Here is an 18,235-nt window from a genome sequence, read left to right as displayed (position 1 = left end):
CTCCTAACTGCAATCTGTTTGAAAAATGACAGTTGGGAGCTGATTGACTGGAGCATCATTTATCATATGCAACGAGTTTCAAAACTCATTGCATGTGCTAAAACTTGTTGATAAATGGGTATTAACTCCTTGGGCATTTAGTTGAAACTGGAAAGATCCTATGAGGGGTTAGAGAGGGGAGGAACTCCAGAGGCCAGCTCTAAGCAGCCATTGGAGCAGGGTCCTTTAGATTGGGAGGAAGAGGCATTAACAGGACAAGAAGTGCGGTATCTATGTATGATCACATGCTAAGAAAGTCACGTGACCCCGGTCATACTCACATGTTGCCTCTGTCACTGGGGCGGATGTCTGGCTGCAGTTACCGCTAAGTGTCTGTACAGTGACTGTATATTCTCTGCCCGGTAATAACCCTGTCATATTCCATTGTGTCTGTGTAGAATTAGCTTGTGTTATGATATTTTTGGCTCCTGTTAGACTGACATTATAATAATCCACTTTTCCTGCTGGTATCGTCCATGAGACTCCAATAACATCAACCGAGTTGTAATTGGTGAGTGTGATGGGGACAGCGAGTCCGGGTACTAAAGGGAAATGACACAAAGATATTATGTTTAGTATTTATTTACTTAACACCCTAACACTTATCACTATTTGATTTAACAATGATTTGTAAGTTCCCCCTTCCAGCATCCAGTGCACAAATTACAGTTCTAGTCATGACAAACGTTCTGTGGGTTTGTAGGAATAATGCAAATCAGCATAATCTGTCTGATACATGTTAAATAATGGTAAATCTGCTCGTTCTAATAAATGGCAGCAAATAATTCTGGGCTTTATATCTGTCTAGTAGCATGTAGAAGGGGGGAGAGAACCCCTCATTGCTAGTGCGCATCTGACCGGCAGTATTTAGGCCCATTATAAATTTTATTTTCGGATCAAAAAAATAGGTTATGGTCCATTCAATATAAAGGCAGCCCAGCCCCAGGATGAATGAGGGTAATTTGAGGCGTGAATAGCACGGGCACAATACTTATTATCGTCTTCCTATGTCCTTACAGAAGTGAATGAGCTTTCCTGGTAAAGTGAACCCAGGGAGAGCAAAAGGCCCCCAAACTGGAACTAATGGCTGCGTCTGATCACCCCCACCTCACATGATTACAATTTTATGAAAATGGGTGTCACACTATGCACAAATTTTGTGACTTACCTTGCAATTTGCTGCAGGTCAGGATTTCTGCCTGTCCTTGCTCGAGAACCAGGCACTGACATCACCATCATGCACTATGTCAGCTGCTAGAATTGCACTATGAATCAGTGCCCTCCTACCTAAAAATGGAGCGGCCTCTTGGACGCTCGCATAGCTGTGGGTTACCACCCACAGCTATAGCGAGCGTCCATGATGATGGTCGCGATGGTCAAGACCATCGCGACCATCGGGCTTGCGACGAGACCCTGCAGTAGGGTCTCGCTGCTGCAAGCCCTGGAGTGATTTTGGCTCTATCAGAGCCAAAATCACCCCCACTGACATCACTACTGATGTCAGTGGGACCGGACTCAGACGGTAGGCGTTCCCATGGGAACGCCTCCGTCTGGCAGCCACGCCCCCGGCACGCCCACCAAAGGGGGCGTGCTGTCACTCAACATCGACAACACGCCCCCTTTGGTGCGAGACCCCGAGCGACTGATTCCTCGTCGCTCGCCGGGTCTCGCGCATGCGCACGACGGAGCTCCCTCCGTCGTGCGCATGCGGGCACCATCGACCCGCTTGCGAGCGTCCTGCACTCGCGAGCGGGTCTGAATCAGGCCCTATGTCAGCTGCTAGAATTCTTCCAGAGGGAGTGCTCCTGCCTCAGCTGACCTCAGCAGCCTATCAGGGACTTGCAGCAGGTTCATATCCCCTGTGAGAACTCCCACTGGTGCCAGAGCAAAGAGTCACTTCCTAGTGTTAAGTTCTAACCTGTGGCTCCTTTGTGCAGAAAACCATCACTGCTACCTGGCTCTATATCTACAGTTCCTGTGTCCTGATTTGTGTGCTGCTGTATTCCAGTTTAGGAATCACAAGCTGTTCCAGTGAACTTACTCAGCAAACGTCAGTTGCAGCCTGTTATCCAGCTCAGTGCAATCACCACCTGCACCAATTAGAGGATTCCTACTATCGGTTTCTGCGTCTGTTCCTGACCCTGACTTTGTTTCTGATCTGCTTCTGTCTAATCCCTGGTTCTGACCTTGGCTACCCTCTGTGACCTGCACACGTCTGCTCCCTGGTACCTGGCTGTCCGTTTGGTTCTGACCCGGCCTTTTCACTACGCTGAAAGTCTTCTCTGCTCCATCCAGAGTTCACCAGCTCCTGTATAGGGGATCCTATTCTGAGGGCCGCGACCTGTGTGTCGGATGCAGCCAAGCCCATATCCTCTTGCGAGGGTCCCTGGTGAACACCGCCGGCATATTAGACTCCGTGCCTCAGAAATAGGTCACTCCAATCCCCAAATACGGGTTGCGTCCATTTTCCATCCGAGAGTTGTGACAATGGGATTTTCATATTTATGTTAAATCCATTTTGCGCAGTTTATTGGAGGACACTGGAGTCTGAACATCGGGGTATACAGTGTGGAGCTGGGAGGCCTGTCTGTCTGTGGGCCTGATCAGAGTATCACGGGAAGCAGTAGCAGCTGTGGTGATTGCCGCAGCCGCTACTGCTGAATGATGCTAATGTCTACATGTAGGCCCATAGAGAGCTGGGTCAGGTCCCGGTACTTTCCGGGGTGTGTAGTCTAATCGCGGGTGGCATGGTCCCCTTAGAAAACCAAAATAAAAGCAGCCTCCCTGGCCCCACTGCAGCCTAACACACATCAGCGTGTGCGGGGCTGGGGAGAGGCAGTCGCTTTATAAGATAGGAGGGGGGCCTGTGTGCAAACTCAGTGCGAGCCCCCTCCTCTCTCCAGTGGTACTCCATGCAGTGGATTCTGGCTTAGTACCAGAATTTACTGTGCATGCACAGGTCTCCGGGAAAATGGCGCCTGTGCCGTTTTCCTGAGGACAGCAGTACTGCACATGCATGAGACACGAAGAAAATTTACGTCGCCTACTCAACACTACGGACAGGTAAGTATAAGACTATATGGACCCAGGTGCCTGTGTGCACACACGCGCTGCACCCATTACAAATATGCCCCTGGTAAGAGGCGACGGTGGATCCAGGCCCCGTCGGGCCCCTCCAACAAGTCCAGGTAATTAGTACTCCTCTCTCACTCTGCGTCCCTGCCTGCATGAGGTGTCTGAAGGATAACGAAAGATGCCTCCTGCCGGCATTGCAGGACAGATGCCTGCATCTGAAGACGCAGCATCGGGTCAGCAACGTGGATTGAATATGGGATGCCAGCGCTCATGATTCCGACGCTGGCATCCCAACTGGGTTACATGGTCGACACATGCAGGCAAGTATACCAACACTAACCCTACCCCTAAACCCCATAGCCTAAACCTAATCCCCCCCCCTGCAGGTTAACCCTTGACCCTCCCCCTAGTGCCTAACCCTAACCCTCCCTCTAACCCCAGTACTTACCGTTGGGATGCCACAGGTCGGGATGCCGGTGGTATGGATGCTGGTGCCAGGATTCTGTGGTGCTGGGATTCCGGCACCGGCATTCTGAGTGCCGGCATGCCGACCTTCAGTATATGAACTATATTCCACCAACGCGACCATTCTAAGCTTACTCAGAATGGGTGACAACACTACTCAGCCGCGGCCAGGAAACCTGCGTCAGATGACACAGACCCTAGCCTAGCCACACCTCCAAAACGGGTGGCGACATGCCGCTGTTTTGTAGAATAGTCCCCTACGCATCCCCGCTCCTCCCCTCAAATGGCTGCAGCTAGTCAGTCATGTTGTGGCTGTGGGGCACTGCGAGCGAGATCGCAGATCAGGATCTGTACACGTTCAGGGTGACCTCTGCACAGATGGATATAAAAACATTGCAATACTGTGATACTCTCTGAATCAGGCCCAATCATCCATTGGCTGTCTGGGATACTACAGTTTTGTCTAACATAGCCCAAAGGAGAGACCAGGAGTACAGAACGAGAGGGTAAGCAGAGAAAATAACATTCTTGAGCGAGAACAACAATCCTAACATGGATAACAATATAGAACATAAACAAAGAGGATAAAAGGAGGTGTCCAGTGTTCTCCAATGGACTATGAGAAAAACATTTAATTTAGGGCTTAACAAATGCCGGTCGCCGATCTGGCAACTAGATTTCCCGGAAGTGGGAGGAATCCTAGAATCCTCAGGAGCCCCGGTAGTCCCAGCAGAGAATCATTGGTGTGGCAGTACACTGTGTGCTGCAACCACTAAATGCGGTTACAAGTGTTACTCCTGGCTACATTTACATAGTGCCACTGTCCCCCCAAACATACCCCCAGTTATGTAGTATTTGGTGCCCAATACCAGAGCCAGTCTGCTGTGCTGTGGACTGTTAAAAAAAAAATCCTTCCTCCAGCATGCCACTGACCACCATTGCGTTCCAGAGCATCTCTGCTGGGCCACAAGTTTGTTAGTGAGTAGTTACTATATTGTTTACAGATTACATCAGGGGTGGCCAAAAGCTAAAATCCTTTCAACTACCGAGCCCAAAAACTACGTGTGGCATGCAAAAAGGGTGTGGCCTCACAGCAAGGGGCGTGGTGTCTGTGATGCCAGAATCACATAGTATTTCCAATTCACATTACGCTAAACAGTAACACACATTCACATTACACTACATAGTAGTGTCTCTTGTTCATGTTCCGACACACAGTAGTGTCCCTTATACATAATGTCAACAGTAGTGCCCCTTTTACAATGCCCACTGTAGTAGTGCCTCTTCTGCAATGCCCCTAGTAGCAGTGCCCCTACTGCAATGCCCCCAGTAGTAATGCCCCATATGCAATGCCCCCAGTAGTACTGCCCCTTCTACAATGCTCCCAGTAGTACTGCCCCTTATGCAATGCCCACAGTAGTAGCGCCCCTTATACAATGCTCCCAATAGTAGTGCCCCTTATGAAAATGCCCCCAGTAGTAGTGCCCCTTATGAAATGCCCCCAGTAGTAGTGCCCTTATGCAATGCCCCCAGTAATAGTTCCCCTTATGCAATGCCCCCAGTAGTAGTGCCCCTTATGCAGTGCCCACTGTAGTAGTGCCCCTTATGCAGTGACCCCAGTAGTAGTGTCCCTTATGCAGTGCCCCATACACATAAATACACAGACACATACACTATACTTACCTGATCCTCACTCCTGCGCTCGCTGCCGTCCTACTGCTCCTCCCGCTCAGTACTATGGGAGAGACGTCATGATGTCTTTCCTTCACCCACTGCAGAAGCCGGAAGTCGGACCTCAGGAGTGAGTTCCAGCCTTCCAGCAGCCGCTGCAGGGAAGGAGCTCCCAGGCGCTCGCTGGTAACAAAATTTCAGCAGGAGCCCGGCAAATGGAGTAGGCAGTGGCGCCACTGCATCCTGGCGCTGTCTAATTGAATTGCTTCTGGACGTCCAATGCGATTGACTGGTCGCGTGTCCGCAGTCGACCGCAATTAACATTTTGGCCACCCCTGGATTACATGGTAACTCAAAATGTAAAATGTATATTTTGCAATAAGTTCCTTCCTCTTCCTGTACATCATGGTCTATATCAGAAATGCTGCTATCACATGACAACATTCTGGAGAAAGGGAGGAGGTCTGCCCACTCTTCACCGGCCAATCCATGTGAATTCCAAATTGAGGGCCCTGCAGAGTGGCATACACTGAGTTGGAGGCCCTACTGTGTGGCATACCAATTAGGGGTACCACTATATGGCATACTATGAATTGGGAACACCATGATGTGGCATGCTGTGCATTAGGGGCACTATGCTGTGGCATGCTACGAATTAGGGACCCAGCTGTGTGACTCAGTATTAATTGGGGGCATTATTTGTGGCAAGATGATGTGGCATACTATAAATTGGAGCATCATGATATGGCCCTGCTGTATGACATACTATGAATGGGGCACTGCTTTGTGGCATGCTAGTCACATTGACTAAAATAAACTTGTGGGATACTAAGAACTGTGGGCCCTGCTGTGTTTCATACAATTACTTTGGGAATTTACTTTGTGGCATGTCTTAGATTGGGGGCACTACTGTGTAACATCCTGCTAGAGATGGACATGTGACTGGGTCTGATGACCATTGAAAGGGTATGTGTGGTGGTCTGTTGACATGTGGGGAACTCTGAGGAGCATTTAAGGGGCTAATTTAGTGGCCTATACAAGATATTATATATTTTGGTTGGGGATGATGGTCTGGCTCCTAAACTTTTAATCTGGCTCTTAGAGTTTAGAAAAATGTGTCAACCCCTGATGTAACATAATTGAAAAAAAAAAAAATCTGTTTTATAAAGTAGTCATTGGGGACAATGGAGTCTGATTAATGCTGACTTCCCAAAGCTGTTCCTAAGGGCAGGTACACTCAGAAGTCGTGGTGCATAGCACCTGAGGTACAAAGCCGATATTTTAGGATGGCAAACAGCATAGGTCAGCAGAGGTGCCAGGCCATACTTCCCATTATGCAACAAATTGGTGAAATGCACCCTCACAGAACCGGGAACAGGCCAACATGCCCTCAAGTAAGCCTGGCTATTGATGTAAGTATCCACCTGCAATTGTCTATAGGTACAAAACTAAAAGGCCATCCATTAGCATGAAAGCAGGTTAATTGGACCTAGATCAGGAGAACATCCAAAAAATTAAATCAGCCCTCTCCTTTTGGAGACACCCACAAGAATGCAATGTGGGCTCTACACCCACAAGAATGCAATGTTCTGATGAGTCAGCACCAGGAGGAAATCACAAAGAGTAATAAAAGGGAGGAACGAAGTCTGAACAAGCAGCATAACTTCTCAGAATGGACGTCTTTTCCCACAAGAGACATAATTCTTCATCCCAGAGTTTGGAGGGAACAAACTCTGGGATGAAGGTTATGCAGTGAGAAAATCTGCTCTTCAGAAATCCACCCTGAGAAGGACCATTACATGCGACAGCTTAAATGTGTCACTCCACCCAATGCATGTTCATGCTGATCTCTCTCATGGACAGAGTACTCATGGTGATCCCTCAGAGATTGATGTAGGCCACAGTTGTGGTATAGATAAACTGAACACTGATAGCCCATCCTTTCAAGAACTGGCCTCTGGAGAACAGAGCATTGAAATTCACTCTGAGCTCTGGGAGTAGATCGGGAGCATGGCCACCCCTGGAGATGGAAAACTCTAAACAGGAACTGAATAATGATGATCCCTCCAACCACAGGGCAGCTTTCATCTCACAGTTCATTTCAGAAATGTGTGCATGTGTCTAAGTAGCCAAAAAGTTGCATAGAGCATACATCCCATGATGTACAGTATGCACAGAGTCGCAGTACTGATTGAGACACATGTATTGGGTTTTTCTGGGAAGTGACTGGGAGGTGGCTATTCACAGGGTCGGTGCTAGGTGTCTCAGCACCTAGCGCCGTCAGATGCTCTCCCACCGTCTCTTCCTTCACTGCGCTCTCCCCCTTAGCTTTATAATTACGGCAGCATTAGGAGGAGGGCGGGGATCTTCTACGGCCGGACCCCAGCGCCCTTGTGCAGCTGCACTCACGGAGCGTGACTGGCTATTCAGATGCACAGAGATGCACTGTCTAATTGGACGTGTTATGTGAGTCTCGTGGATGTGACACATAACTTATTACAAACTTATTGTATGTCGATGTGGAATTGGCTATTAGACTTTTTGTCTGATTGACCATGGTCAGTTAGGTTAGGAGACATGACCTCTTTGGAGGTTCTTCTTAGTAGGGGCGATCCCCAAGGGTAAATTTGCTCTATACATACGATTGTGTTTCGACGTCTAAACTAATCTAAAAGTAAAGTTTGCAGACAAATACAGGTGTTGTGGGCTTGGTTACTAGTGGAGATGAAATTACGTAGAGCTTCTTGTGAAATGGGGGGAAACAAACCACTTGTCCCTTAATAACCTAAAGATTAAATAACTTATTATTGATTTACAATATCAAGAAAGTCAAACCTGCTGCCCCTACGCTTGTATGACGAGGAGGTGGGAATGGTGAGTAGCTATAATTTTTTTGGACTTCGCATCTCTTCAGATTTACTGTAACTTCATTGGTTGGAAAGGCGCAGCAAAGCCTTTATATCCTATGAAAATTGGGGGCTATTGGTTTGCCAAGAAATATTCTCCTTTGTATTCTAACATACTCTATGGTAACGCTTTTATGCTTAAATTCCGGGTCTGACCCAGAGGTTGGAACAGGGGGCCTGATTCAGACCCGGTCGCAAGTGCTGAGCGCTCGCAACCGGGTCGATGGTGGTCCACAGCGCATGCGCACGTCGGAGCCGGCTCCGTTGTGTGCATGCGCGAGACCCGGCTAGCGACGGGCAATCCGTCGCTCCGGGTCTCGCACCAAAGAGGGCGAGCTGTCGATGTTGAGTGACAGCTCGCCCGTTAGGGCCCTGATGGGTGTTCAGTGCCCACCCTGAAAGGGGGGGGTACTGTCAGGGCTCAGCCGAGGATCGGCTCCCGCTTACCGCGCCGCCGGCTTCCCCTGTCATCCTGGGTGGTCGGGTAGCTGGCGCGGCGGCGGGGGAGAAGCTGAGTATTCTCCCCGCATGCAGTGGCTTTCTGGTGGGCTGGTGTTTGGCATCGCAATTCCAGACATGGGCGCAGCCATGACAGTCGGCCCATGTGACAGTATCTTCTTTCCAGGATAGGTGAGTGATCAGCTGACGCTGTGCATCTATCAAAGGGTTCCCCTGGGTATATAACTGTTCCACAGGTTCCAGGAAGTTGCCTGAACAACGGTTGTCTCCTAGCGTGCCTTAGTGAGTTCCCGGTCCAGGTTCCTAACCTCCCGTCTCTGGTGAATATCGTGCAGCAGTGTATACCATCTCTACCTGTGTGCCTCCCGTCTCTGGTGAATATCATGCAGCAGTGTATACCATCTCCTCCTGTGTGCCTCCCGTCTCTGGTGAATATCGTGCAGCAGTGTATACCATCTCCACCTGTGTGCCTCCCGTCTCTGGTGAATATCGTGCAGCAGTGTATACCATCTCTACCTGTGTGCCTCCCGTCTCTGGTGAATATCCGTGCAGCAGTGTATACCATCCTTAACTGTGTGCCCTCTCTCTCTGGCGATTTCTTAAGTAACCGTGAGTCTCCACTTGATATGTGAACTATGTGTCAAGGTGTAGTGATTGTACGGTTAGGGTATTATTAGTGCCTATCCAGGCATCACCTCTCTGGGCCATGGGTGGTGTGTCTCTATTCCTGCAGGGCTTGGGTACCTGGTTAAAGGACCGCGACCTGCTCACGGGGTGCAGCTAAGCCCAAATCCCAATTGGGGGGGGGTCACTGGCGAACACCATCCTGTGGGTTAGATTCCGCACCTTTGCCCAGGTCTCGCCAACACTCAAGACCTGTGGATGAGGAGAACATATATCCAGGCCCCTCGTCTCCACTTCCTTCCACAACTTAGGCCCTCCACGTCTTCTACTCCAGTCTCAGACGTGACAGTTTGTTCAGGCCCAATGGAGGTTGCAGGATCTCAAGGTACTGGGTCACTACAAGAGTTGACCTCTCGGATGGACAACCAAGAGGCGGCCCAACAACAAGTGGCTCAGTATTTACAGGCGTTCTCGAGACAACTGGTTTCTATTCAAACCACGTTGGCTTCTATTGTTCCGGCTCCTCCGGCTGCAGCTCCGGCACCTTCTTCACCAGTTCCTCCACTGGTGGTTCCTACCCCCAAACCTCGACTCCAGTTAGCTACTCCGGAAAGGTTTGACGGTGATCCCAGGCGGTGCCGCGGATTCATTGACCAATGTGAGATCCAATTTGAGTGCCTTCCCCAGAATTTTCCCACGTCTCGGGCAAAGGTGGCATATGTTAACAGGAGCAGCACTAGATTGGGTCTCCCCTCTATGGGAACAGGCCGACCCCATCGTATCTACTTACGAGGAATTCGTTTTAGCATTTAAGAGAATTTTTGATGAGCCAGGCCGTTCTGCATCTGCATCTTCTGATCTTCTCCGTGTGCATCAGGGCACACGATCCGTAGGGCAGTATGTAGTCCAGTTTCAGACCCTGGCATCGGAATTAAAATGGAATGAGGAAGCTCTTAAGGCGTCCCTCCTCCATGGACTCTCTGAGAGGATGAAGGATGAACTCGCCTCCAGAGATTTGCCAGAATCCTTCGCTGACGGTATCTCTCTCTGTACCAAAATTGATCTTCGTCACCAGGAAAGGTGGGCTAGTAGGGGAAGAGGTGAACGTCTACCAACTCGTTCTTCTGCTGCCAATCCGCCTATGCCCCCTCCAGCTAGTGAAGAGGAACCGATGCAGGTCAATAGAACCAAACTCACCCCGGCAGAGCGCAATAGATGCTTCCAAAATAAGCTTTGTATTTATTGCGCTGCACCTAACCACATTCTGAAGAATTGTCCTCTACTTGCGGGAAATGCGAGACCCTGACTGAAGTAGGGAGCATTCAGTTGGGGGTCATTCTCAAGCCATCCCAATTATCAGAAAGTCTTCTAGTAGTGTCGCTTTCCTATAAGTCCAGGACAAGAAAGGTCCATGCTTTAATTGATTCTGGAGCCGCTGGTAATTTTATTGCAGAAAAATTGATTCACACTTTGGGTGTTCCAGTCGTCCCCCAACCTAATAAATTGTTACTGTCCGGTTTAGATGGTAAAACCCTGGCAGGGCTACCCATTTCTTCGCTCTCTTATCCTGTGACTGTCCGAGTTGGATGCTTACATCAGGAAACGCTAGAATTTTTTGTATTACCCGAATCCTCCTATGAGCTGGTATTAGGGTTACCCTGGTTGAAAAAACACAATCCTGTCTTTGACTGGGATGCTATGCAAATCCTATCCTGGGGCTCACATTGTTTTCAAAATTGTTTGACCAAGGTCATTCCAGTATGTAACCAAGCAACGGTTTCCAACCCAGCTAAGAAGTTCCTCCGTCCTGAGTCTCCAAGACATCCTTCCCAGCCGGGGTTGCCTGAGGCTTATCAAGACTTTGCTGACGTATTCTGTGAACAAGGCGCAGATAAACTTCCTCCGCATCGACCATGGGATTGCGCTATCGATTTACTTCCCGGGAAAAGTCCTCCACGTGGCCGTGTTTACCCCTTGTCCGTGCCAGAGACTGCGGCCATGGAGGAATACATTAAGAAAAACCTTGCTAAAGGGTTAATTCGGCCCTCTTCTTCTCCTGCAGAGGCAGGTTTCTTTTTTGTAGGGAAAAAGGATGGAGGACTCCATCCTTGTATAGATTACCGAGGCTTAAATCAGATCACCATAAAGAATCGGTACCCCTTACCTTTAATTTCAGAACTTTTTTCACAAAGTCCAAGGGGCTCAGGTCTTCACCAAGCTGGATCTACATGGCGCGTATAAGTTGATTCGAATTAAAGCGGGGGACGAGTGGAAGACCGCGTTCAATACCAGAGATGGGCACTTCGAGTACCTTGTAATGCCCTTCGGTCTTTGCAATGCACCAGCTATTTTTCAAGGTTATGTCAACGAGGTCTTCCGGGATATTCTTCATAAATTTGTTGTGATTTATCTCGATGACATCTTAATTTTTTCCAGAGATTTACAGAGCCATCGTCTTCATGTACGGGAGGTATTGTCCCGCCTTCGTGTTCATCACCTCTTCGGAAAACTATCCAAATGTGTGTTTAATCAAACTTCGGTACCTTGTTTGGGTCATATAATCTCCGGGAGGAGTCTCCAGATGGATCTTGATAAACTAAAAGCAATCTCAGAGTGGCCCCTGCCTACTTCTTTAAAAGGTATTCAGCGCTTCTTAGGATTCGCAAATTATTATAGATTTATTCCACACTTTTCTTCGCTGGTAGCACCCATTACCTCCCTCACAAGGAAAGGAGCCAATCCTGCTAAATGGTCTGTTCCAGCAGTACAAGCCTTTCAAAACCTAAAAAAAGCCTTTTCTAGAGCTCCAATCCTCTGCCAGCCTCGAATAGACAAACCATTCATTGTGGAGGTGGACGCATCCTCTGTTGGAGTACGGGCGGTATTATCTCAGACTGCTGAAGACGGGAAGACTCATCCCTGTGGATTTTTCTCCTGTAAATTTTCTCCTGCGGAAAGGAATTATATTATAGGCGACCAAGAACTTTTAGCTATGCGTTTAGCCTTGGAGGAATGGCGGTATCTTCTTGAAGGGGCTAAATTTCCTGTCACGATTATTACAGACCATAAGAATCTGATCTATCTGCAAACTGCACACCAGTTGAATGCCAGGCAGGCACGATGGTCACTTTTCTTTTCTAGGTTTAATTTAAAACTTCAGTTTCGTCCAGGTGTGTTGAACAAAAAAGCTGATGCATTATCTCGCTCCTTTATGACTAAGTTGGAGAAGGAGGAGTGTTCCCAAGTTCGTTCCATTTTGGACCCAATTGTGTTTGCTCCTACTCAAATAGTGTCTCTACCACCTGAAAAATTTTTGTACCTCCTAATATACGCAAGAAACTACTGGTTTGGGCTCATGCATCCTTGTTCGCAGGTCACACTGGAATCACCAAAACCTACCAGTTCTTACTTCGATCTTACTGGTGGCCTACCATGAAGAAGGATGTCAGAGAGTTTGTCCTGTCCTGTATTAAATGCGCCCAACATAAGACTCCGCGTAGAAAGGTGGTTGGTCCTCTACATCCCTTATCTATTCCAGCTGCTCCATGGACCCACATCTCAATGGATTTCATTTCTGAATTACCTCGGTGCAAAGGGCATAACACGGTATGGGTGGTCGTGGATCGCTTTTCTAAAATGGCACATTTTATCCCGCTGGTTGGCCTTCCTTCAGCCCCTCAATTAGCAAAAATTTTTATTCGAGACATCTTCAGATTACACAGTCTCCCAAAGGAAATAGTCTCTGATCGAGGAGTTCAATTTATAGCCAAATTCTGGAGAGCCCTATGTAATACTTGTGGAATCAAACTGAACTTTTCCTCGGCCTACCACCCACAATCGAATGGTCAAACGGAAAGGGTCAATCAAGAGCTGGAGACCTTCATTAGGCTCTTTGTGTCATCCTCCCAGGATGATTGGGTGGACCTCCTACCCTGGGCAGAGTTTTCTCATAATTTTAAGTACCATTATTCCTCTAAATCCACTCCTTTTTTTTACGGTTTTTGGTAGACACCCACGAGTTCCAGATTTCCAGAAACTTCCATCTATGGATGTTCCAGCTGTGAACCACGATATCCAATCCTTTTCAGTTTTATGGAGTAAAATTCATAAATCATTAAAGCAATCTTCAAAAAATTACAAGAAATTTGCGGACAGGAGACGTTTGGCTGTTCCACTGTTGAGAGTTGGGGACAGGGTTTGGTTGTCCTCCAAGAATATTCGGTTAAGAGTACCGTCCATGAAACTCGCCCCTCGTTGTATTGGGCCATATCGTGTCCTTAAGGTAATCAGTCCAGTAACCTATAAATTGGAACTTCCCCCTCAAATGAAGATTTCAAACACTTTTCACATTTCTCTTTTACGACCTCTGGTGCTCAATCGTTTTCAGAGTTGTTTTCCTAAATTACCTCAAGTTAAGACGTTACAAGGCACTGAATTTGAGGTGGAGAGGATCCTGGATTCTTGGCACAGATTTAACACCCTTCAATATCTCATTGATTGGAAGGGCTATGGCCCTGAGGAAAGGGCCTGGATCAAAGCCTCTGATGTGCACACTCCGCGACTAATCCAGAGTTTTCATAGGAGATTTCCAGATAAACCTGATGGGTTTTCAGTGCCCACCCTGAAAGGGGGGGGTACTGTCAGGGCTCAGCCGAGGATCGGCTCCCACTTACCGCGCCGCCGGCTTCCCCTGTCATCCTGGGTAGTCGGGCAGCTGGCGTGGCGGCGGGGGAGAAGCTGAGTATTCTCCCCGCATGCAGTGGCTTTCTGGAGGGCTGGTGTCTGGCATCGCAATTCCGGACATGGGCGCCGCCATGGCAGTCGGCCCATGTGACAGTATCTTTTTTCCAGGATAGGTGAGTGATCAGCTGATGCTGTATATCTATCAAAGGGTTCCCCTGGGTATATAACTGTTCCACAGGTTCCAGAAAGTTGCCTGAACAACGGTTGTCTCCTAGCGTGCCTTAGTGAGTTCCCGGTCCAGGTTCCTAACCTCCTGTCTCTGGTGAATATCGTGCAGCAGTGTATACCATCTCCACCTGTGTGCCTCCCGTCTCTGGTGAATATCGTGCAGCAGTGTATACCATCTCCACCTGTGTGCCTCCTGTCTCTGGTGAATATCGTGCAGCAGTGTATACCATCTCCACCTGTGTGCCTCCCGTCTCTGGTGAATATCGTGCAGCAGTGTATACCATCTCTACCTGTGGGCCTCCCGTCTCTGGTGAATATCCGTGCAGCAGTGTATACCATCCCTACCTGTGTGCCCTCTCTCTCTGGCGATTTCTCAAGTAACCGTGAGTCTCCACTTGATATGTGAACTATGTGTCAAGGTGTAGTGATTGTACGGTTAGGGTATTATTAGTGCCTATACAGGCATCACCTCTCTGGGCCATGGGTGGTGTGTCTCTATTCCTGCAGGGCTTGGGTACATGGTCAAAGGACCGCGACCTGCTCACGGGGTGCAGCTAAGCCCAAATCCCAATTGGGGGGGTCACTGGCGAACACCATCCTGTGGGTTAGATTCCGCACCTTTGCCCAGGTCTCGCCAACACTCAAGACCTGTGGATGAGGAGAACATATATCCAGGCCCCTCGTCTCCGCTTCCTTCCACAACTTAGGCCCTCCACGTCTTCTACTCCAGTCTCAGACGTGACAGCCCCCTTTGGTGGGCAGGCCGGAGGGGGTGGCTGCCCAAACGGAAGGCGTTCCCGAGGGAACGCTTGCCGTTTGGGGGCGGCCCCTCTGACATCACGAGTGATGTCAGTGGAGAGCTTCCGGCTCTATTAGAGCCGAAAGCTCTCTGGGGCTTGCGATGAACGAGACCCTACCACAAGGGTCTTGTCGCAAGCCCAATGGTCGCGATGGTCTTGACCATCACAACCATCATCATGGCCGCTCGCTATAGCTGTGGGTGGTCACTCCGAAAATAAAAACGCCCTGATTCTGAACCGGTTTGGAACCCAGGCCCTGATTCAGAGCGTCCGGCTCTGAATCAGGGCCTGGGTTCCAAACCGGTTCAGAACCGGAATTTAGCTTGCGCCGACCCAGGATATTCTCGGAGCCGGGTCTGCTAAGACCCGGCTCTTCCAGCGTGGAAGTGGACTCTTGGAGATGAAGTAATCTCCAAGCGCCACTGAAGCTGGCCAAGTGGCCGTCATATGGCGCGCTCCAGGTCATCGTGATCCGTATCGCGTCGTTTACACTGCAGGGTTTCACAGGTCATTCCCGTGTTAAACCCTGCATGTTATCTGGTTGGATTGCCGGGTCACTTGACCCAGGAATCCAACCCTGTCCCCTTTTACACCAAGGAGCAACCCTGGTTTTAGCTCTGGTGTAAAAGGGGTATGATAGTGTGGTATTGTAAGAGAACCAAAGTAAACATCAGTCTATTGACAGGGTGCTTAAAGCAGCCAAGTGTGTTACCGGTTAAAATGCTTCCTTGGTCAGAAGTCTTTGATATTAGGAGATGTCATTGCCAGTCATGCTTTATCTAAACTATTGCCACCCAATAAAAGGTTTAGGACTACTATGCCTCATAATAATTGGTTGAAAATGTAGATTTTTCCTTCTGTGATTACTAGGGTTAATGCGGAATTGTCTTGTTTGCAGACTGTGTGTATTCTCTTTTATCCTGGATCTCCTGTGAGTACAGATTTTCACTTTGCATTTTTTTATGTTTTGTAGTAACAATAAACAAATTGATTGGTTAATCAGCAAACCAAGAATGATGACGGAGCAGGAAAATCAAAGCCAAAAGGGATAAGCAGCAGGAAGGTGACATGTCAAGGTCAAAACGTTCAGGAAGGAATGATGCCAAAGGTTAATGCAGGAGATGCAGGCCACGCCATACACAATAGTAAGGATCTGGAACACCGATAGGGAGGGAAGTCTAATACCCCTTTTACTCTAGAGCAAAAACCTGGGTTTTTGCTGGGTCTACCCGGGTCACAGCTCAGTGTAAAAGGATCCCTCAAAAATAACCCAGGTCAAGTGACCCGGCAATCCAACCCAGGTAACTATCAAGGTATGACCCAGGGTGGACCTGGGTAATGGTGTAGTGTAAACGGCGCAACCTGGGTTATTTGACCTGGGTCATGCCTAAAATCAGCTGATTGGTGGTTGTGGAGCAGTCACCTCCCATGTTTTGTAACCTCACAAGTTTAGCAGAGCAGATCCGGGTTCAGTGTGAACGGGGCTGACTTGAGAATAACCCAGATCGATGGTGCTGTGTAAATGGTGTCTGACCTGGGTTGGAACCATGTCTGAAAACCCAGGTCGGACCCGGGTTTTTGGTGGAAAAGAGGTATAATACTCTGGCAACCGCTCTTACCAACAACTGCAAAGTTATGGGTGGCCTCTGAGAGGTGTTCAGTATAAAGTGCTGCACAGATCCCCATCTTCCCCCAAGTAAGAATCAATCCCAGGCTCATAGCATTAGGGTTATGCCCCACTCGTTGGTGTAATGGGTAAGGGGTTAATATAAGGAATCTGTATGATTTACCGCCCGGACGCATGTCCGGCGGTTGGAATCCCGACACCAGCAGCCCGGCAGCAGTGGAAATCCCGATCGTCTAAAGGTAAGTACCAACTAACCTACCCCCTAACCGTCCATTTGGGGTGCCTAACCCTAACCTCCCCCCAGTACCTAACCCTAATCCCCCCTCTAAGTGCCTAAACCTAACCCCCCCTTCCCCGCTGCCTAAACCTAAGTCCCCCGGGGGGTGCCTAACCCTAACCTCCCCCTGGGGGTGCCTAACCCTAACCCCCCCTTCCCCTAGCCTAAACCTAACCTCCCGGGGGGGTGCCTAACCCTAAGTCCCCCCGGGAGCCCTAAAACTAACCCTCCCTCCCCCCCCACACGTCTGTCAGCGGCCGGCGGCCGGCATTCCTTCGATCGGGATGCCGGGCGTTGGTCTCCCAGCGTATGTCTAATGACAGGCGTCGGCATATCGACACCTGTCTTTAGACCCTAGCCGGGATATTACAGTCGGGAAGCCGGCTGTCGGGATTAGGTCCGCCGGCTTCCCGACTGCATACCTAATATAACTATTGCTAAAGGAATACAAAATAATTTTGTTCTTTATTAGCACACTACAGGTCCCAGCTAGCCTGGTCATGCCCAGTTTAAAACGTTGTCAATGTGATTTCCCATAAGAGTGAGCCAGATAGTGCAACAGGCCTCCAGCTCCTCACTGTTCCCCCACACTCCCCATAACCTGTATTCTCTCTCTCCTGTCCTAGCAGTCACTCCTCTCTGTGTCCCCACATTCCCCATACCCTGTATTCTCTCTCTCTCTCTCCCATCCTAGCAGTCGCTCCTCTCTGTGTCCCCATACTCCCCATACCCTGTATTCTCTCTCTCTCCCATAGTAGCAGTCACTCCTCTCTGTGTCCCCGCACTCTCCATACCCTGTATTCTCTCTCTCTCCTGTCCTAGCAGTCACTCCTCTCTGTGTCCCCACACTCCCCATACCCTGTATTCTCTCTCTCTCTCCCATCCTAGCAGTCACTCCTCTCTGTGTCCCCATACTCCCCATACCCTGTATTCTCTCTCTCTCTCTCTCTTCCCCATACTAGCAGTCACTCCTCTCTGTGTCCCCACACTCCCCTACCCTGTATTCTCTCTCTCTCTCCCATACTAGCAGTCACTCCACTGTGTCCCCACACTCCCCATACCCTGTATTCTCTCTCTCCGTCACTCCACTGTGTCCCCACACTCCCCATACCCTGTATTCTCTCTCTCTCTCTCTCTCTCCTGTCCTAGCAATCACTCCTCTCTGTGTCCCCACACTCCCTATACCCTGTATTCTCTCTCTCCTGTCCTAGCAGTCACTCCTCTGTGTCCCCACACTCCCCATACCCTGTATTCTCTCTCTCTCTCCTGTCCTAGCAGTCACTCCTCTCTGTGTCCCCACACTCCCCATACCCTGTATTCTCTCTCTCCTGTCCTAGCAGTCACTCCTCTCTGTGTCCCCACACTCCCCATACCCTGTATT

At 49.2% G+C, this 18,235-nt stretch overlaps 1 protein-coding gene across 1 annotated transcript in view; it reads right to left on the bottom strand.

The window, feature by feature from the left end:
- LOC148539149 (receptor-type tyrosine-protein phosphatase eta-like) overlaps window positions 1-18,235 on the bottom strand; it is a 294,391-nt gene that overhangs the window by 164,621 nt on the left and 111,535 nt on the right. The window contains exon 22 of the mRNA XM_088451820.1: window positions 321-581. Within this exon, the coding sequence (XP_088307946.1) occupies window positions 321-581 (261 nt within the window). The remainder of the gene's footprint in view (window positions 1-320; window positions 582-18,235) is intronic.

This window comes from Taudactylus pleione, unplaced genomic scaffold, assembly GCF_031769625.1.
Source record: "Taudactylus pleione unplaced genomic scaffold, aTauple2 ptg000027l, whole genome shotgun sequence".
In the NCBI taxonomy this organism is placed as follows: Eukaryota; Metazoa; Chordata; class Amphibia; order Anura; family Myobatrachidae; genus Taudactylus; species Taudactylus pleione.
This window is presented reverse-complemented; position numbering and strand designations above follow the sequence as displayed.